This window comes from Thamnophis elegans, chromosome 16 (genome assembly GCF_009769535.1).
Source record: "Thamnophis elegans isolate rThaEle1 chromosome 16, rThaEle1.pri, whole genome shotgun sequence".
Lineage (NCBI taxonomy): Eukaryota > Metazoa > Chordata > Lepidosauria > Squamata > Colubridae > Thamnophis > Thamnophis elegans.
In genome coordinates, this window is record NC_045556.1 from 18593266 (window position 1) to 18615902 (window position 22637).

The 22637-nt window shown below is 42.4% G+C and overlaps 1 protein-coding gene across 1 annotated transcript; it reads left to right on the forward strand.

Moving 5' to 3' along the window:
* Positions 1-4608: 4608 nt before the first annotated feature.
* Positions 4609-20779, forward strand: MTFMT (mitochondrial methionyl-tRNA formyltransferase). Its single transcript, XM_032232608.1, is given in 10 exon segments — positions 4609-4819; positions 7909-8121; positions 11063-11185; positions 11736-11833; positions 12578-12658; positions 13248-13339; positions 18395-18476; positions 19376-19466; positions 20230-20330; positions 20333-20779. Coding segments are annotated over 10 exon segments (1161 nt in total). The 5' UTR covers positions 4609-4646; the 3' UTR covers positions 20440-20779.
* Positions 20780-22637: the final 1858 nt, after the last annotated feature.

The following is a 22637-nucleotide window of genomic DNA, read 5'->3' on the forward strand; positions in this document are numbered from 1 at the left end:
ATACAATAATACAATAATACAATAATACAATAATACAATAATACAATAATACAATAATACAATAATACAATAATACAATAATACAATAATACAATAGCAGAGTTGGAAGGGACCTTGGAGGTCTTCTAGTCCAACCCCCTGCCTAGGCAGGAAACCCTATGCCATTTGAGACAAATGGCTATCCAGCATCTTCTTAAAGACTTTCAGTGTTGGGGCATTCACAACTTCTGGAGGCCAGCTGTTCCACTGATTAATTGTTCTGTCAGGAAATTTCTCCTCAGTTCTAAGTTGCTTCTCTCCTTGATTAGTTTCCACCCATTGCTTCTTGTTCTGCTTTCAGATGTTTTGGAGAATAGTTTGACTCCCTCTTCTTTGTGGCAACCCCTGAGATATTGGAACAATGCTATCATGTCTCCCGTAGGTCCTTCTTTTCACTAGACTAGCCATGCCCAGTCTCTGCATCCGTTCCTCATATGTTTTAGTCTCCAGCCCTCTAATCATCCTGGTTGCTCGTCTCTGCACTCTTTCTAGAGTCCCCACATCTTTTTTACATTGTGGCGACTAAAACTGAATGTAGTATTCCAAGTGTGGCCTTATCAGTTTATTGGGGAAGATCTGAAGAGAAGCAGAATGGACTGAGAGTTGACCACAAGGCCTTCCTTAAAAAAACCTGAAAGCTTGGCATAAGAATTTCCCTGCTGTGCTTTTCATGACTTGATAGGATTAGGCCACTGTTTAAATAGCAATAGCACTTATATACTGCTTCATAGTGTTTTACACCCCTCTCTAAAGCAGTTTATAGAGTCAGCCGATTGCCCCCAACAATCTGGGTCCTCATTTTACCGACCTTGGAAGAATGAAAGGCTGAGTGAGCCTTCCAACCCTTTAAACCACCCTCAAAGATTATATTCTTTTGTTGAATGCCTGTCAGATCCCTAAAAGTGATACTGCCATTCAATTGGGAGGAGGGGAGCCTCTGAGTTAAATCATTAGCTACATCTGAAACAACTGAGTTTTACAACTTTACAACTGGTTCCCTGTCACCGGGAGACTGAAGGTCCCAACATCTCTGGAGGGATGTTTATGGTAGCCATGTGGGATATACAACTTTGATGTCTAACTAGAGATAGCCATGGGAACATGTGTTTTATTGACTCCCAGGGCAGAAGAGTTAAAGAAGCATCTTCAAACTTGTGTATTGGTCAGAATCTGCATTTGGACAAAGGGGAGGGTCATTGTCAGCTTAATCCCATTTGCATGGCCTAAAGGTTTTCAGATGCTGCTTTGCTTCTAATGGTTTCCATCCTGCTTGATTAAAGGTTCCTTTTGAAATAATCCGTTTCAAAAGTTTTTACTTTCTTAAGTTAGGAGAGGAGCCATAACAATGCATTTATTTCTGACTCAAACTGCCAATATGGTAATCGTGACATCCGCATAGAGATACGTATATTCAACAGCACAGTTAGAGCCATAGTGGCGCTGTGGTTAGAGTGCAGTACTGCAGGCTGCTGACTGCTGATTGCCAGCAGTTTGTCAGTTCAAGTCCCACCGGGCTCAAGGTTGACTCAGCCTTCCATCCTTCTGAGGTCAGTAAAATAAGGACCTAAATAGTTGGGGGCAAGATGATGACTCTGTAAACAGTTAGAGAGGGCTGTAAAAGCAATGTGATATATAAGTCTAAGCGCTTATTGCTATTTTCCCTGATGAGCTTCATTCTCTGTTCAGATTACCGGCTTCAAGATTACAGGTGGAAGGTTATATGCATTTAGATCCCTTTCTCCTATTTTTCTTAGCTCAACAATCAGAGCCTGCTACAAATTCTGCCTTGCATTTCGTTATCGCTTGAGTAAGCAGCAGGAATCTTGCCAAGAACATCTTTGGTGGTTTTATTTCTGTCCACTTTTGCCCTTGGTATGGCTCAGAAGAAAGCCTAATCTGCATTTAGTATATTTACTTTGGCTTATCAGTCCTTGAAACTGTTCTGTTTGCAGGGTCTTTAACCTAGGCTCTTGGTTACAGAGTAACCAGGCTTGTAATCATACATGCATCCTACACAGTAGCCTTTATGGCTCAGCAGATATGTCTAGGATTGCACTTTGGGTCAGGTCTTCTGACACTATCTTTTTTTTAAAAAAAAAAAGAAATCTACATGAATTCATTTGTTCCTTTTATTAGTTTATAACCCAAGAGACATTGGCATTCTATAATGGAGATAAGCAACAGTTTTGAACTACATTTGTATAATGTACTCATAGGTTGCCAAGTAATTTAAAACAATTTCAAAATGCAGTACAGGCTTTTTTTAATGCTTAAGATTACATATACTGTATATACTCGAGTATAAGCCTAGTTTTTCAGCCCACTTTTGGGCTGAAAAAGCCGCCTCGGCTTATACTCGAGTCAGTGAAAATTTGCCCGAAATGGAGGAGAAAAAGGGGCGGGGCCATGCCGCTGGGTGACACTCGTGAATGGCCCAGCGCCCCTGTGAGTTTCCCCTCCCTCTGTGTCAGTTTGCCGCGCAGCGCGCACCGCACCATCCCCCCTCCTCACGTTCTAATGTAATGCAGGGCTGTCTTACGATTCCCCTTCCTCCCCTCCTGCTGCTCTGCAACGATGTCCCACCTCCTCCTTGTTATGGCAAGCAGCCACATAGCGATGTCCCCACCTCCTCTGGTACAGTGATCCAATGATAGGAATCACTGTGCCGTGTGTCATAGGAGGCGGGACATCGCTCCCGCGGCTGCACGGGACATCATCATCACAGCGGGACGTCAGCATCATGAGGTGAGTGAAGTATTTCATTGAATACACCGCTAGTTTACTGTTTTTCTTTGAAATAAATATTCAAAAACATTATTGGTATCTATTTTTATTTTTGAAATTTACCGGTAGCTGCTGCATTTCCCACCCTAGGCTTATACTCGAGTCAATAACTTTTCCAGTTTTTTGTGGTAAAATTAGGTGCCTCGGCTTATATTCGGGTCGGCCTATACTCGAGTATATACGGTAGTTCCCAAAGACCTGCAGTATGATCGTTTTGTTTTTAAAAATAATATTTTTAAAAAGCAGAGATAATAAAATCATAATGTGTGCAGTTATTACTCTGGTTCTCAATTCCTCATCTGCATGAAACTTAAAAACAGGTTTGAAACCAATCTACCATTTAAATGCCTTCACGTCTTCAAATAAAAACAAGAAAGTCCAGTTGCCTCTTGAAAAAAAAGCAACTTTGGAACAACTATCATTTGTCAGCTGTGACCAGGGGGGCATTTGCCCAGGTTCGCCTGGCGCGCCAGTTGCGGCCCTACCTGGATCGGGAGGCCCTCACAACAGTCACTCGAGCCCTTGTGATCTCTAGGCTGGAATACTGCAATGGGCTCTACATGGGGTTGCCCTTGAAGAGCATCCGGCGACTTCAGCTAGTCCAGAATGCGGCCGCGCGAGTGATTGTGGGCGCACCGTGGTTCGCCCACATAACACCTATCCTCCGCGAGCTGCGCTGGCTACCTGTTGATCTCCGGGTGCGCTTCAAGGTGCTACTTACCATCCATAAAGCCCTCCATGGTAGTGGATCTGAGTACTTGAGAGACCGCCTTCTGCCAATTACCTCCCTTCGACCCATCAGATCGCACAGATTAGGCCTCCTCCAAATTCCATCCGCCAGTCAGTGCCGACTGGCGACTACGCGGAGGAGAGCCTTCTCAGTAGCAGCTCCGACCCTTTGGAACGATCTCCCCGTGGAGATTCGTACCCTCACCACCGTCCAGACCTTCCGCATAGCCCTTAAGATCTGGCTATCCCGTCAGGCCTGGGGATAAGATCCTAATCCGCCCCACCCGAATGTTGAATGAATGTTGTGTTTTACTGTTTTATTTTATTCACATATTTTATGTTTTGTCTTGCACTCCTTCCCACGAATTGTAAGCCGCCCTGAGTCCCCTCAGGGAAAAGGGCGGCCTATAAATGACAAATAAAACTAAAAAAAACTAAAAAAAACTAAAACTATGCCCTGGAGGACTGGGAATCTCCATATACATTCCTGCAGGTTATTAAGCTTTTAGGACAGCGTTTTATCATGCCTCCTCCCAGCAAGCATTGTATGCTCAGTTCTAAAATTTTCCTGCTGAACATCTGCCTGCAGTGCAATGCAGCAGTTGGACAGAAGCATTAACATTAACATGTTGCAAAGAGGCATTAACATTCCAGCTAGATTTCGACCATCCTGCTTTCTAAACAATGGCAGGTCTTCTATCTGCAAGGCTAAACCAATTCCGTGTTAACTCTGGTTAGTTTATTCTTTGTGGCTCATTGTATTGATGGGGTGAACATAGCAACTGGTGCATAATCTTTGTGCGAATCCAGAAAAGACCGGGGGGGGGGGGGGGCTTCAGTCACTAGTTCAAGCGAGTTGTCTAAACGTGGCTGCTTTGACGCGCAACCTCCCTAGCAAAGGTGCCTAGAGGTCGCCATGGATACGGCGACTCCCTGGTTGCTATGGCTACGCGGCAAATCCCCGGGCTCGAGCAATCCCAGAAGCCCTCGCGGCGAGCTCGCTTGGGCTACGTTCAAGGAATGGTCGCTCAAACGTCTTACGTCATCAGGACGCGACGTCCAGGGGGACTGCGGAAGCGGGAGCCGGGGCGGCGATGAGCGCGCGGTTCCTGCGAGCCTGGCGGGGCGGGTGGGGCCGGGGCTGCGGGAGGGGCCACACGACCCCCGCGGGAGAGGCTCCGAGGCGCGAGAAGCCCCCCTGGCGAGTCCTCTTCTTTGGCACCGACCACTTCTCCGCAGAGATCCTCCGAGCGCTCCAGGCAGCCCGGTGGGTCTTTGGGCGGGGGGGCAGGGAATGGGAAGGGGGAGGGTCACTCCAAGCCCAGCGCCCCCCCCCCAACCTCAGCTGCTGTGAGATGTGTGGACTTCGACTCCCAGAATCCCCTAGTCAGTCATGGCTGCCTGGGGGGTTCTGGGAGTTGAAGTCCACACAATCCCAAAGGTGCTTTTCCAAAAGGCAACTGTACTTTCTTGGGTAGTTTTCTTGAAAACGTCCAAGAAGAATTGAAGAAGCTTCTTGGATGAGAAGCAAAATGCATGTATCTTGTCTTTTTATGTATACTAAGAGCATCTGCACCAAAGACAAATTCCTTGTGTGTCTAATCACACTTGGCCAATAAAGAATTCTATTCTGTTCTGTATTCTATTCTATTCTATATTCCATTCTATTCTGTTTTCTATTCTATTCAATGTATTTTGTATTTATTTTAGTTTGTCAGACATGTAAAAGATTACAGATATAAGTGTAAACATAAATATGAACAGAGTAAATGGATGCAAATAAATGGAGATAATAGGTCAGGGATGGTAGGGATGGTAGGCACGCTGTGCGCTTATGCACACCCCCCTTTACAGACCTCTTAGGAATGGGGTGAGGTCCATGGGAGACAGTTTGAGATTGAAGCTGTAGGGGTTTAAAGATGTAACAATGGAGTCAGGTAGAAGATTGCAGGTGTTGCTGAAGTCGTATTTTCTTCAGTTGAGTTTGGAGCGGTTTACCTTGAGTTTGTATCTATTGTTTCCCCATGTATTATTGCAGTTGAAGCTGAAGTAGTCATTGACAGGTAGGATGTTGTAGCGGATAATTTCGTGTACTGCGCTTAGGTCAGACCATAGGCGGTGTAGTTGTAGGTTTCTCCAAGCCCAAAATTTCAAGCCTGGTGGTGTAGGGTATTCTATTGTGGGGCAGAGGAGTGGAGTATTCTTCTCGTGAAATACCTCTGGACTCTCTCGATTGTATTAATTTATTTATTAATAATTGTATCAATGTCTTCAAAGAAAACCAGAAAGTTTAGTTTTAGTTTATCGTCATTGCACTTCGTACAATAAAGTTAAATGCCATCTTCAGTGTACATTATAGCTATAAAAATCCAACACAAACACAGTTGCCTTTTGGAAAAAGCACCTTTGGGACATCCGTGACCTGGAGGACTGAGAATCTCCATAGACACAAAGAGCAAGCCAATATTATATTTGTTGTCTGCTTAGATTTAGATGAGCCCTAGTAATTTCCTTCTTGGTTTCCAGCCTCTGACAGTTGCTGAGGTTGGGAAACAGTACTGTAAGCAGTTGAGCGTCAACACAATAAGAGTGCCATAACCCTGCTTCGCTTATTAAAACAAAATCCTCCTCCCCTCCCCCATTTTATTCTTAAACCAGTTTATAAATGGAGAGCAAATGAGATGAATCAATGGGAAGATACAGGGATTGGGTGCCAAATCTACAACCCTAATCCTAACCCCTGACCAACCTTGGCTGGTTCTTATCAGCCCAGCAGGCTTGAACTTGGCTGCAATAGGAGATGGAAGAACATCCGCAAATGCACGACTTTAAGCTAGGTTGGGAAGAAAACATAGCAATCGCTTACAGCTTTTTGCTACTCTTGGTTTTGTGGTAAGCTTGACCCAAAGGAGATACTAACTTTGGGGGTTCCAGGTGACTTACACCTGGACTCTCTTAACTTTTGACAGGGCTCACACCTATGGATAAACCACATTATTGGTTGGATTTTTGAGTGGTGTTTCTTCCAATTAGGCAAATAAGCCTTATAAACTGTAGTGCTTTCCTGAGTGAATCCACCCATCCAGTTGCGATTTTATTATGATACTAGTTAAGCACACAACTTAGCGATGATGATTGCATAAGGCAAGCTTTGCCTGGCTGTATTTGAATCAAATGAGGGAACTCTAGATGCTGACTTAGACCTGACACAGTTGCTTATCCATTAATTCATTGGCTAATTTAATTAGCATGGACAAGAGGTTTTCTTTTCTCCAGCAGCCTTGACTCCCTTCAGTTGAAGATGTTTGATCCAGAACTTAAAACCTTCACAGTCATAATGCATACTGAAAATATCAGCTGAAAACCCTCCTATACCTGAAGAGCAAAAGCAATATGTCAGTGGCAGAATTATAAGCCACCAATAAGGCCATAGGAGAGCACAGACAAAAATAGAACTGAAATTCAGTGTGCGGAACACTTGCTTTGACTATAGAAACTCCATTAAACCCTGGGTATAGGTAACGTCAGGTTTCCTACATTTCAAAGTGAATTCATAAAGATTCTTCAAATAAGCACTTTGTTGTGATAAAATGCAGCTTCCCATCTTTCTTTGGCCACCCAATTAAAATAGTAGATTTAACTCTTTTTAAAGAATCTCCATGTGTTGCAACAGCTGTGAAGGTGGTCAAACATATTAAGTATCTGGGGGTGCAGATAACACAATCTGGTCTCTCCACACATCATCTTTAGTGAAGCATGCAAACCAGCGTCTGCGTTTCCTGCATCAGAAGAGGAGAGCACATCTTTCTCCTCCTGTCCTGACCCACTTTTTACAGAGGCACGTTTTAACAAACTGCATCCCTGTTTGGTTTGGTGTTAGCAACACCTCAGATAGAAAGTCCATACAGAGAGTGGTGAGGACAGCAGAGAAGATTTTAGGAAGCTCGCTTCCCGTTATTCAGGAGGCTGCTTATAAGTGCCATGTGCTTAGAGCTCGAAGCATTGTTAGAGACCCCCACACACCCAATTACGGTCTGTTTCTGTTGCTCCCTTCTGGCAGGAGGTTCAAAGTATTTCTAGCAGAACTATCAGATTCTGTTGGAGCTTTGTTCCCTATGCCATCTGTTAATACACTTGCAAGATTCATTTTTCTCACCACATATAACGTATACATTCGAACTAGACTGTGATGTTTCTCTGTGTCATTTATGTCTCTCTGTGTGTGGGTATATGTATAATGGTTATCTTTTGAGAGCTGAATGCAATGAACTTTCATTTTATTGTATGCTGATTAATGTGCATTTAAAGTGACAATAAAGTTTATTCTATTCTATTTTGATCCTCTGCCAAGGGCAGAACGCCAAGGCCAGACCAGCTTGTGGATCAGCTGGAGGTGGTGACTCTGCCCCCCAATCACTCAAAGGTACTCCCTGTGAAGAAGTATGCAGAGCAGTTTCAGCTCCCCATCCACATCTGGCCTGATGTAGGGGAGTGTGAGAATTTTGACGTTGGCGTGGTGGCATCGTTTGGACGTCTGCTTAGTGAGGACCTCATCCGAAAGTTCCCCTAGTAAGAATTCTACACACAAAAACCTATACACACTTTCTTGACTTATAATTGTTTGGGAGCAACAGCCTCCAAATTCTGGTTGAGGAATAACACTTATCTTTTGCATGCAGTTCATAAAAAATAAAGTAGACATTGCAGCATTCTAGCGTAATGTTATATGCCATTGCAGTCAGGACAGATTTCAGAACAAGACTTAGTCGTCTTCTTGTGCCGTATCCGTCATCAGATGTTGGTGATCCTAATTTTATCAACAGCTGCACGAGAAAGTGCTGCTGAGTTTTATCCAGATCAGTCCCTTAGATTTTGAAGCCATGATGTTCTTCTGCCTGGACCTCGTTGGCCTTCAATCTTTCCTTGGGGGATTAAGTGAAGTATGCCATATTTTTCCAGGTACCTCATCACACATCCAAAATATTCTAACTGTAGTTTTTTATGGTTTTGATTATTTCCCTTGGCTTTCCCAGGTGGCTTATCACCTCCTTTCTAATTTTGTCAACCCAGCTTAATGTAACAGCCATCTGTAAATCCACATTTCAAATGCTTCTAGTCTCTAGAGCAGTGATGGCGAACCTATGACACGCGTGTCAGTGCTGACACGCGTAGCCATTTGGGGTGACACGCACAGGATTTCATGCGATTCATCCTCGGCTCCTGCACGGCCGCCGAGGATGAAAGAATCTGTGCTGGAGGAACGGGGGGGGCGGGACGTGTGATCTCCCCTGCCCACACTCACTTACTGTATCGCCGCCACCCCTTTCTGAGCGCAGGAGCTGCTGGTAAGGCGTGCGTGCCATGCGCACACACGTCATCAGCGCGGCGAGGGAGGACCCGCAGGAGAGGAGCGCGGGAACAGTGCGCGCCTCTCTCCAGTCAGGCCGGCACAGAGAGTCTACTCCTGGGACTGTCGGTTACGACCGCACCACAGCAGGGAACAGCGGAGTGCCAACGGGAACTGTGAGCACCATTAGCAGCAACTATTGGGGTGCCATGGACTTGTAATTGCCCACAATAACTGAGATAAGTGAGGGGGAGGTTGTGTTAGCTTGTTAGGCTAGTTAACCCCTAATTGGCTATCTATAATTCTATCTGCTGTCACTGGCCCACTGATGGAGCACCCAAAAAATAAAAAACAAAGGTTAAGTAAAGGGAGTGGTAGTGGCAGTGGCCGACCCTTTCAAGAGACATGGAGCGAGATGTATGGCATTATAGAAAAAAATGGCAGATCATTTTGCGTTCTATGTACTGAAACGGTAGTAAGCAGAACGTGGAATATAAATAGACATTTTGAAACTAATCATTCCCAGCTCTTGGAAAAAAGTGAGGATGAAAGGAGGGAATACATTTCCAGGAAGCTACACCTTTATAAGAGCCAATCTAACTCCATCCTTAAATTTATGAAAGGCTCTACAAATTTAACTCTGCAAGTTTGAGCATTGCTCACTCCATAGCTCAGCATGCAAAAGCGCTTAATGAGGGAGAATTTATTAAAGAAACTCTCCTAAGATGTGCGCCAGTTCTATTTCACGATATGCAGAATAAAGATGCAATTATTAAGAGAATATCTGAGTTACCACTCAGTAGAAATATCATAAAAGGACCGAATAATGAGACTGAACACAAACGTACAACAGCAATTAAAGAGAGACATAAGGAATTGTAAATATTTTTCCATCTCTCTTGATGAAACTACTGCTGTCACATCGCATGCTCAGTTGGCCATTATTGGTCGATATTCTGATGGTCACACAATGAGAGAAGAGTTGATAAAGTTAGTATCAGTGCCAACAAGTACATCAGGAAGCGAAATATGTAAGGTTGTTATGCAAACATTCTGCGACCTAAGCATTGATATATCTAAAGTTGTGTCAGTGACGACAGATGGTGCCCCAAACATGGTGGGGGAAAAACGTTGGATTTGTGAAATTGTTAATGTTAAAATAATTTGTTTTGGTTTATTAAATACAATTATATTGCAATTATACATTTTTGTAGTTTAAACTATAAATTGCGCAAAATTATGTTTTTGTCGAAGTGACACACACCGCGAGTTATGCTCGATTTTTTGCCGATTTTTGACACACCACGCCAAAAAGGTTGCCATCACTGCTCTAGAGCCAAGGTGGCGCAGTGGTTAAATGCAGCACTGCAGGCTGACTGCTAGATCAGCAGTTCAGCGGTTCAAATCTCACCGGCTCAGGGTTGACTCAGCCTTCCATCCTTCTGAGGTGGGTAAATGAGGACCCGGATTGTTGTTGGGGGCAATATGCTGACTCTGTAAACCGCTTAGAGAGGGCTGAAAGCCCTATGAAGCGGTATATAAGTCTACTGTTATTGCTATTATTGCTCTTTAAGTGGCTTTATGTCCAGAGAGCAACTCTCCACTCCGTAAAGCAGTATAGAAAGATGTAGCATCTGACAAGCCTGATTTTCAGTCTTAGGCTTATGTTGTAACTGCAGAAGACCCTTTTCATTTGAAGAATGCTGTTCGAGCTTTCTCTATCCTTGTTTTTTACTTCAAGATTTAACAAGATTTACAAATGATAAAAATGAGGTAATTGATTGGTTTCAGCAAGATACCCAAAGCAGTGTGGGCTGTGAATTTCAGGAGTTATAATCCAAAAACCTGCCTGGCTGGACTTTGGAGAAAGAATTGCATTTTAGATTTTCTTGCCTTGTAAAATCATATATTGTTATAGATTTTACCTTTTTTCCTTTTTGTGTTTTAGTTATACTGGACGCTGAGATATCAGTAAAAATTACTCCTCACTTCTACATTGCATTATATGTTATGCTTGTTACATTGCTGCATTTTAACTTGATTGTTTTATCCTAAAAACGTCTGGGAGTCATTTTGAAGTCTAATGCAATCCCAAAATATAATAAATTAAAATGTTGTCGGATTGTTGTCATCCTGTTCTAATTTCCCAATATTTTGACCCAGTGGCATGCTGAATGTCCATCCCAGCTATCTTCCACGGTGGCGTGGCCCTGCACCAATCATCCACACCGTGCTCCATGGAGATACAGTAACTGTGGTCACAATTATGCAGATCAGGCCTAAGAGGTATGTTGGCTGTTTGATTCAGCATCCAGTCTGCAAAGACATGGCCTGTGAGAATTACCGGTATTAAGCAAGAATTTGTAAGAAACTATAAGAATTATTAATTATGTAATAATAATTAAAATATAATTATGTGGGTGCTCCATCACTGGAGGTTTTTAAGAAGAGACTGGACAGTCACTGTCTGAGATTGTTATCCTGCTTGAGCAGGGGGCTGGACTAGAAGACCTCCAAGGTCCCTTCCAGCTCTACTTTATTCTAACATGTTCTAAGCAGTGGAACAGCTTTCACTTCTGAAATTGTGTGCGCAGCATTAATGGAGGTTTCAAGAAATGATGGGACAACCTTTTGCCCAAAATGGTTTGAAGATTTCCGCACAAAACATGAGGTTGTACGAGAAACCTCCAAGGTCCCCTCCAATCCTTTGAGTCTTAAGATTCAAAGCCCATTACTAAAAGCCTTTGTTCTGTCCAGCCTCTCCACTACCTCTTCTAGGTTTTAGATCCCATATAGAATCTGATAAAATGCTTCATGTAATATGTTCTTTTCCCAGGTTTGATGTGGGCCCAATTATTAAACAAGAAGAATTTGCCGTTCCACCCCGTTGCTCAGCAAAAAAACTGGAGCCCCTGTTATCCAAAGAAGGCGCAAAACATGGTAATGAACGCCCTTGTTTAATGACATTTTTCTCCAGTGAAAACAATTACAGGAGATACAGATAAATGCCAAAAGTGTTTTCTCTGAGCACCTGTTCTGAGCCCATGGTGATTCAAAGAGTTATAATAACATCGGAATATCTCTCTGAGAACTTAAGTAGACCGCATAGATTAGTGTTTTTTCAAACATGGCAACTTTAGAGTGTATGAACTTAAACTCCTGGAATTCCCTAGCCAGTCTTGCAGAAGTGGATTCACTTATATTCCCTACCGGTTCGCAAATGTGAGTGTGTGCGGTCACCTCGCTTGTGCGCACCATGCCTGCACATGCGCATCGCCTCCTGTGCATGCGCAGTGCTTGGGGCAAGTGGGCAGAGCCTCCTGCAGTTGCCACTACCAGTTCACCTGAACTGAAGAGAAGCCGCTGCAGTCTTCGCATAAACCAGGGTTGTCAAATTCAAGGCCTGTGGGCCGCATCCAGCCTGTGATGTGGTTGTTTCCAGCCTGTGATGTGGAAAATATAGGGGTGCAAAAGTCCACAAATTCCATTTCCAGTAGAGGGTTTGAACCTCATAGAATAAGATCTGGCTACCACAGAACTCCTAGAATGAATCTGGCTCGGATAAGTCCTAGAAAAGGATGGAACTGGTCACTTCCTGTCTCTTAGCGATGAGGGTTATGAAAAAGGAGAATCTGTTCTTCATTTCAACTTACACACAGTCTGGATTTTTTTTTCCCCCGCAGCTGATTGCCGTTTTGCAAAACTTACCAGAAAGTTTAAGCAAGAAGAAAGAACAACCCAAAGAAGGAGTAACACATGGTATTATCACCAATTTCATTTGTAATGTAGATATATCTGTTTCCCTGAAAATAAGACCCACCCCGGATAATAAGCCCATCAGGCTTTTGAGTGCATGCGCTAAAATAAGCCCTCCCCAAAAAATAAGACCAACCCAAAAATATTGCAACCCAGCAGCAAGCCATGAGGTGATCACACTCGCTGCTTCCTGCACCCCAAAAAATAATAAGACCTCCCCGAAAATAAGGCCAAGTGCTTATTTTGATGGTCAAAAGAAAATAAGACCCTGTCTTATTTTCAAGGAAAAATGGTAGCTGCTTTGCTAAGAAGATGATTGTAACACGTTTTCTCTGATTCTCCCTGCTTCCATCCTCTCTTAAACTCAAATACTTTGTAATGAAGTTGAATGCTTGGCAACCAAGGGTTAATTTTTGAGGTGTCAGGGACCCCAATGTCTCTTATTTAAAGAGGGAAGAAGAGGGATCACCCATTACTTATCAACCGAAAAGAATAGCTTCTAAACAATACCAGGACATTGGAAAATATCCTTTCAATTGTTTAAAGACGCAGGATGAAAAAGTGGTCGATTTTCTTTTCTTTTCCTCTAAAGCTCCTAAAGTCACGGTTGCAATGAGCTGTGTTCAGTGGGAAAAACAAACTGCTGAGCAGATACTAAGGATACATCGTGCCTTAGGAGCCATGGTAAGGTCAGCCTCTCAGGTCACTTATCAATCAGACATTTAAATTCAGAAGCAGCTTTTTACAAAAATAATCTTGATTTTCAGCCCTTGGATGAAGCTGGGTTGCTGGTGGGAACTACAATATATCACAGAAGTGAGTACACCCCCTCACATTTTGTGAAAATTTACCCTGTTTCCCCGAAAAATAAGATGTATTAATAAGACCAATCTGGCTTTTGAGCGCATGCGCTAAAATAAGCCCTCCCCCAAAAATAAGCCCTCCCAAAAAATATTGCAATACAGCAGCAGCCATGAGGTGACCACGCTCATTGCCTTCTGCACCTCAAAAATAATAAGACCTCCCTGAAAATAAGGCCAAGCACTTATTTCGGGGGTCAAAAGAAAATAAGACCCTGTCCTTATTTTCGGGGAAACACGGGTAAGTATATCTTTCATGTGACAACACTGAAGAAATGACACTTGGCTACAATGGTAAAGTAGGGAGTATACAGCTTGTATAACAGTGTAAAATGTGCTGTCCCCTCAAAATAACGCAACATACAGCCATTAATGCCTTAACTGCTGGCAAAAAAAAAGTGTCATTTCTTCAGTGTTGTCACATGAAAAGATATACTTAATATTTACAAAATGTGAGGGGGGGTACTCAACTTCTGTGATATACTGTATATTCTGGAACTACAGTGTAATTTTTTTTAAAAATAGGGAAATATTGCAGGATATTTTTGTTTGATGTGATGGATTTTTTTTCTTTCAAAATATTTTATTCAATTTTCACATTCCATTTGCAATCATTTATATACAGGGTATTTACTATAAGAAAAGAAAAAAAAAGAAAAAAAAAGAAAAAGGGAAAACGAACAAGTAAAAAGGAAACACAACTCATCATTCACAACCCCACCTCCTCCATACACCCCATCTACCCCCTCCAACTTTCCTTTCTCCCTCTAACACTCCCCTCCTACTTCCCTTTCCCCTCAAACCTTCCTTCTCCCCTTACTCCCCAGACACCCCTCCTTACATTCCCCTTACTCCTTACATTCCCCTTACTCCTTCCTTACTCCTCCCTCTTCCTTCCCATCTACCTCCCTCCTTGGTGTATGCCTTTATTCGAGTGTTGTTTGATCTGATAAAAGTAAAATGAACCAAGGAAAAAATAATAATAATAATATAAAAAGAAAAAAGAACCACCGTATATAAATACATTCTTGTTCTTGTTAAAACTATGTTAACACCCCCCCACCCCACCCCCCACAATCCCCATCCCTAATCCTCCCGACTTCCAGGGCCCACACCTGGCACTACCTTCTATCTAAAATATCTTGTATACATATGATTAAAAAATAAAAGTAATATATCAAAAAAAAAAGAAAAAGAAAAGCAGAGAAGAAAAAAAAAAAAGGAAAAAAAAAAGAAAAGAGAAAAAAGAAAAAAAAAGAAACCACTCTTTGTGTTGATCTCAGCCCCCCATCTTTATCTATGCTTAAATAGTATAAATCATTCTATCTATGTTTTATTCTCATCTCTTACTTCTTTGCTATTTACCCCGACCTTCTGTAGGCTCTCCCATTCCTTCCTAAACCTCATGATCCCTTCCAATAAGATTTAAGCAGCGTGGATCATGCCATATATTCAATATAACTTACAGACAAGTAATCAAACTTTCCCTTCTAGTAAAATTTAAACAACGTAAATGATCTTCTTTACCCCCTTTTCAAACAATAATTCAAATAATCTAACCAGATTTCCCCTTCTTAGTAGGTTAAGCAGCGTAGATCAGATATTACCTTACACAGGAATCAATTTCTATCTTAAGATAATTCCAACCGACTTCCCTTCTAATAGGATTTAAATAACTTAGTTCATTCCACATGTATTTACCCTCATCCCCCACTTGTCTGATATTTACCACTATCAAATTTATACTACCATTTGTTTAGATATAACTCAGAGCGATTTGTAGCATGAATCATTCCACATATTCCAATAATACTTTCAGCAAGAGTCAGTTAACCTTCTATTTTAAGGTAGTCGCTTCTAACAAAGTTTAAACAATATAAATCATTCCACATTCTTTTTACAGTTATCTTAAGATAATCCCAAGCGGCTTCCTGTTCTAATAAGCTTTAAACAACGTAAATTTTGCCCTCTTCCCTTGCTTGTCTGGTATTTACCTCAAAGAACGTAGTTCATTTCACATGCATTTTACCCTCATCTCTTGCTTGTCTAATATTAACCACTATCAAATTTATACTAGCGTTTATTTGAAAAATAACTCAGAACTATTACAACCAACTTTCCCTTCAAATAAAAGTTAAATAGCATGGATCATATTCAAATAATACTTTCGGCAAGAGTCAGTTAACCTTCTATTTTAAAATAGTCCCATCTAACAAAGTTTAAACAACATAAATCATTCCGCATTCTTTTAACCACTATCAAATTTATGCTAACGTTACTTTAGAATCTAGCTCAAAGTAGTTTCACCCCAGCTTTCCCTTCTGATAAAATTAGTCCACTTTTTCTACCGGAGAGAGGTCTCAAACCCCCATTCAGTCCTCAACTTTAGGAAGTCTTTTGAAGTATCTAAATTCTCGATCTGCGTTCTTCTGCTTCTCCGAGGGAGGAGGGGCTACCCCCTCCAATCTTGCAGCCGCATGGCCAGCCGTTTGCTTTCTCCTTCCGCTTGTCTCTCCTCTCTTCCAAGCGCGTCAGGAAGTCCCGCCTTCAGAATCCTACAATAGAAATCTGAGCCTCCGAAACAGAATTAAGACGAAATCTTTGATTCTCAAATGTAACCGTGATGCCGGCAGGGGCCTCCCATCTGTATCGAATCTGTTGACTCCTAAGCTCTTTAGTTAAAAAGTGTAATCCCTTCTTGCTTTCAACATCTGGAAAGGTATATCTTTGAAGACAATCACGTCCTGGTCATCAACTCGGAGACTGTTATTATGAAACTTTTGCACAATCGCGTTTCTAGATTCTTTTGTAGAGAAATGTATAATTATGTCCCTCGGGAGCTGTCGCTGTTCCGCTATCAATGAGTTCTGGCGATAGATTTTCCGAATCTGCCCATCAAAGTTAAATCCCGGGCTTCCCAGCGCATGGCTGAAGGCTTCAGCAAAGGTCTGTTGTCAATTCTCTTGCTCCTTTTCACGGAATCCTCTGACTCTTATTGAAAATGCCTTCCTATCAAAATTTAGCACCATAAGCTGTTCTTCGTTATTTTTAATTTTTTCTTGTAAAATTTGAATATTGGTGGTCAAGTTAAAATTAGCCTTCTCCAGACTTTCCAATTTGTTCTCTATTTCAGCAGAGTAATCTGACAGGGCAGACACGGCTGCAAACGTATTCACCTTCATTTGATTAACTTTAGATTTTAGATCATCATAAAGTTGCAATACAAATTCCTTAATTCTTGCTTAAAGGTATTAAGTATTTTAAAGAGATATTCCTGTGTTAAAACTTCTCCAGTAGAGGGCGTAGGAGACAAAGGCTGTGTTTCCAAAAAAGATTCTTTAAATTCTTTAGACACATTGTAGCAAGACGCTTCTTTGATCTGGGTGCCATAATAAATAAAACAAGTAAGCAGCGCTTCGCTCCCCTCTATTTCCAAAGAAAAAGAGTTTGTTTTGTTAAGGAGCGGTCTGCAGGAAGATAAACCTGGCTAAGTACATCCAGTAATCATCCACGGAGAGAAATCGCCATTTTGAAGTCTATTTAAACAAAGAAGTCTTTAAGACGAATGGTGCTGGTATTTAAGATAGTAATAAAAGCATAAATCTCACAGGGGTGGTACCCTCCCGTATCAAATCTAGCTTGAGAAAACTTTGTTTTGTCCTGGGGGGGGCTAGCCTGTCTGGGGCTGCCAAAAAAAAAAAAGGCAGCTGAGAAGAACTGGCCGGAGATAAAGCTCCGCTTCGGCTGGATCTAATCTCTTCCACAGCCAAAAAAAAGAAAAAGGCTGTGGCTTACGAATAGACCCTAGTCTACGGAGCTATCCTCCCTGCCCCTTTCTTAGCCAAAAAGGGGTGCTATCTATGATCTTATTTAGATATACAGACCAGATCTCTGAGGAGCTCGGTGGAGCCCTCCTCGCAACAGGCCACGCCCCCAGGAAGTGACCTTGATGGATTTTTTAATGGATAAAATGGAGCATGTATAAAAATATGCCGTACAAATGAGTAAGAAGAGTTTGAGTTCCTCTTACTGAACTCTGAGTCTCCTCTCGGAATTTAACTTGGCAGAGATAAAAATGCAAATTCTTTTGGTTCTACTATGGCTCCCTTCCGATTAAAATACAATTAAAATACAGTACCTAGTACACAGGTGTCAAACTTGCCGCGTCACATTGCCATCGACGACATTTTTCCCATTTGCTGGTTGTGGCTTGAGGTGGATGAGCGCATGACCCATTCAAACTGGGATGCCAGTTTGACACCACTGAGCTAGGTAAATTAGGTAAAGGTAAAGGTTCCCTCGCACATGTGTGCTAGTCGTTCCTGAGTCTAGGGGGCGGTACTCATCTCTATTTCAAAGCTGAAGAGCCAGCGCTGTCCGAAGACGTTTCCATGGTCATGTGGCTGGCATGACTCAACGCCGAAGGCGCACAGAACGCTGTTACCTTCCCATCAAAAGTGGTTCCTATTTTTCTGTTTGCATTTTTAATATACTTTCGAACTGCCAGATTGGCAGAAGCTGGGACAAGTCACAGGAGCTCACTCAGTTATGCAACGCTAGGGATTCGAACCGCTGAACTGCTGACCTTTCTGATGGACAAGCTCAGTGTCTTAGCCACTGAGCCTCTGTGTCTCTTAAGCTAGTAGATCAGCTAACTACTTAAACCAAATTCATTTCAGTATGAAAAATGTTCATATTCATCTTTCCTTGGGATTGGGAGGAAAAACTGGCCTGTTTTTTCTAACAGACCCTGAAGCAATCATGTTACATTTGACATAAGAGGGAATTAGGTTCTATTTGAAGTGAACAAGAATAATTTAACCGAAATGTATGTGATCTTCTGCAACTATTTAACTTACACAGTGCTGTATGTTTTTAGATGCCTCTAAAGACGCTGTGGATGGGTTCCAGTGTAAAACTATTGGACTTTGAAGAAGAGGAAATGCTACCAGATTTCACTGGTACTTATAAGAAACCTTTAGCACTCTGATCGAGAACATCGTAATACTGGCAGTGTCTAAATAACAACAGACGGTCGGTGAAACAAAACTGAACACCTTCTGACTTCCCATTTTGCAAATCCTTCTTCTTCTTTTCTTTTTGGAATCAAACTGCTTGAGTGCATTCTTCTTTCTAAGAACATTAAATACCTTGTCTTTAACCTATAAATCTTAGAATGATCTGTAGAAAAATGTGCATGAAAAGATGACACTCTGTTTGGTGCCTACAAGGAGAAGAGAGGAATATTCTCTTTTGGTTGCCCTCTGTGACAATGTATAGACATTAGCAATAGCAATTGCAAGAATCAGAATGGCATGGCATGGCATGGAATGGAATGGAACGGCACGGCATGGCACCAAACGTCATGGAACAGAATAGAATAGAATACAACAGAATATGGAATGTAGAGTGGAAGTGGAGTAGAATAGAATAGAATAGAGAATAGAACAGAATGCAGAACCGAATGGAAACGAGAATAGAATACGAATAGCAATAGCAATAGCACTTAGACTTATCCCACTTCACAGTGCTTCACAGACCTCTCTAAGTGTTTACTATATCAGCCTCTTGCCCCCAACAATCTGGGTCCTCATTTTACCAACCTGAGAAGGATGGAAGGCTGAGTCAACCTTGAGCCGTCCAGAATCGAACTCCTGGAGTGAGCAGTGAGCCTGCAATACTGCATTCTAACCACTGCGCCACCGCAGCTCTTTGTGAATATATTCAGTTCTTTGTAGTATTAAACAAATCAGCCTTCCCCTATAAGAGTTAACCAAAAGTATGATTTTAATAACACTTTGGAACTTGGATTTTACTGTGAAGAGGCAAGAATGACCTAACTGTTTATAATGTTCTATAGATAAGGGTGTAGCTGAAAAAGAGGCAACTCCAGGGTTGGTGTTGTACCACAAGCAATTAAAGATCCTGCTGATCCGTTGCAAGGTAGGTGTGTGTGTGTGTGCATGTGATATTCTTACTCCTTTTTTAAAGGAGGTTGGGCTCCCAAAATGCGTCCTGTTCCGTTTCATCTGAGAGATGAAGAAAGAGAATGGCAGTCAAATGCAACGTTTCTAGCATTGTCTTGGGTTACACTGTCCCTCCTCACTACTGTTCATATTAAAATCTTATCAACCAAGTCCCGAGTCTTCTCTAAAGAGAGCCCATAGGTTTTCTCAGATTGCCCTTTACAAATCAAAATGTACGTCTGTTTGTTTTTTAAAATGAATCTAATAATGCCAGGATGCTGGATTCAGATTAGGTTCCACCTAAGCTTAGTGGCTAAGAAATTGAGCTTGTTGATCAGAAGGTTGGCAGTTCGGCCGGTTTGAATCCCTAGCGCCACGTAGCAGAGTGAGTTCCCATGACTTGTCCAGCTTCTGCCACCCTAGCAGTTCGAAAGCATGTAAAATTGCAAGTAGAAAAATAGGGGCCACCTTGTGGGGGACGGTAACAGCGTTCCGTGCGCCTTCAGAGTTTAGTCATACCGGCCACATGACCATGGAGACGTCTTCGGACAGTGCTGGCTCTTCGGCTTTGAAACGGAGATGAGCACCGCCCCCTAGAATGACTAGCATATATGGTGCGAGGGGAACATTTACCTTTATCTTTAAGTTTCTTGCAATGGAATTACTCCTGATGAGTTGTAGATTTGCTCAGCTTTTGTGTGTGTCTCTCTGTGTGTGTATTCCCTCCCCTCTTTTCCCTTTCTAGGAGGTTGGGTTGAGTCAAAACTATTATACATAAAAAGAAATTGACAGCACCCGACTTCTACAACGGCTACCTACATTCATTGTCACAGAACAATTCTCAACGGCTCTCAGGAATTGCCGGTTTCAAACACTCAAGCTGACCACAGTGAAAAAGAAGCTGAAAAATTCACCGACTGTGCAGAATAATTGTGATACAATTTCCAGCAATGCGTGAAAGTACTAACTCTGCATGAAGAGCTAAATTGGAAGCATCTCAGCTTGTCCCAGAATTGATCGATGGGAAAACATTGATGGGAGAAAATAAACAATCATAAAGATAGTGCTGTGCAGCTGATATTGTGGCGTGGATAACACAAAGGACTAGTACCTGGACAGTGTGTTTATTCTGGCCTATTTAAAGCTTCAAAACACTCTCAGTCTTGCAGTCTCATTTTTCAGGAGCCGTACTTTCTGCTTCTGGATCCATCTTTTTCCAACTTAAAAAATGCAGTTGAGCAGGATTAACTAAGTTAAGGACACACATGTTGTATTATTGAACAATAAATGATTTTATAACATCTTGTGTAGGTATGTCGCACAAATCGTTGCAACGACTGATATTTAGAATGCTGACTTGTGTAATAGAGTTGGTTCCACATACAAATCCGTCCCTAAGGTCCTTCAGAAGCCAGAATCATCAAATTGAGAATCCAAGAATTCCCGATAAGTAAACTTATTGTAGAATAGCTAAGAAGAATTGTAGCCAGTGAGGATACACAAGTGTAAATACACACAGCTGTACACAAAAGTGTATTCAGCACCTCACCAACATCATCCTTTTACAACTTTTTCCTGCCCGTCTAATGGACTGCCCTTAGAATAACAGAGTTGGAAGGACCTTGAAGGTTTCTAGTCCAAACCCCTGCTCAGGCATGAAAAGCCCTACAACCACTTCAGACAAATGTTATCCAACATCTCTTAAAACATCCAGTGTTGGGCATCCACAACTTCTGGAGGCCAGTTGTTCCACTGATTATTGTTCTGTCAGGAAATTCTCCTTAGTTCTAAGCCACTTCTCTCCATGATTAGTTTCCACCCATTGCTTCTTATCCTGCCTCAGGTGCTTTGGAGACTAGCTTGACCCCCTCTTCTTTTGCGGTAGCCCCTGAGATTTAGAACACTGCTATCATGGTCTCCCTTAGTCCTTCTTTCCATCAAACTAGACATTACCAATTCCAGCAACCATTCTTTATATGCTTAATCCTCTAGTCTCCTAATCCTCTTGTTGCTCTTCTCTGCTCTATTCTAGAGTCTCCAATCTTTTCTACATTGTGTGACCAAAACTGGATGCAGGATTCCAAGTGTGGCCTTACCAAGGCATTATAAAATGGTATTAACCCTTCATGTGATCTTCATTCTCTCCCTCCTGTTTATGCAGCCTAGAACTGTGTTGGTTTTTTGGCAGCTGTTGCACATGGCTGGCTCCTATTTAAATGGTTGTCCACTAGGACTCCAAGATCCCTCTCACAGTTACTACTGTTGAGCAAGGTACCACCTATACTGTACCTGTGCATTTTGTTTTTCTTGCCTAAATGGTAGAACCTTACTTTTATCCTTCTCATCTGTTCGCTCTACATGGGGCTGCCCTTGAAGAGTGTTCGAAGACTTCCGTTAATCCAGAACGCAGCCGCGCGAGCTATTGTGGGTGCACCCAGGTACACCCACGTCACACCTATCCTCCGCGAGCTGCACTGGCTACCCATTAGTCTCCGGACCCGCTTCAAGGTGCTGGTCGTTACCTATAAAGTCCTACATGGCATCGGACCTGGGTACCTGAGAGACCGCCTCCTGCCGATTACCTCCCAAAGACCGATTAGATCTCACAGGTTAGGTCTCCTCCGGATTCCATCTGCCAGCCAATGTCAGCTGGCGACTCCCCGGGGAGAGCTTTCTCTGTTGCAGCTCCAGCCCTCTGGAATGATCTCCCCGTGGAGATCCGGACCCTTACTACCCTCCCGGCCTTCCGCAAAGCGACCAAGTCCTGGCTGCTCCAGCAGGCTGGGGGGCTTGTGAAATATCCAGCCCCACGGTAACTGTGAATGTTGCGTATTTTAAAGTGTTGTTTTTGTTTATTTATCCCCTTCCCTTCTTATTGTAAGCCGCCCGGAGTCCTTCGGGAGTGGGCGGCATACAAGACCAATCAACTCAACTCAACTCACTACTTTGTCTTATCGGTATCATTGCCATGATTATTAGTTGTTGGCTTTGCCTGTACTCTGAGACCTTCTGCAAACAAAGGTTACCATCTCCCCAAATAAAAATTTAGCGTAACAAATCTTTATCCGGCAAGCAGTTTGCATATATTCCTTTATTTTACGTATTCTCCCTCCCATCTTTTCTGCTAACTTCGTATATAACATTGAATCATTTACA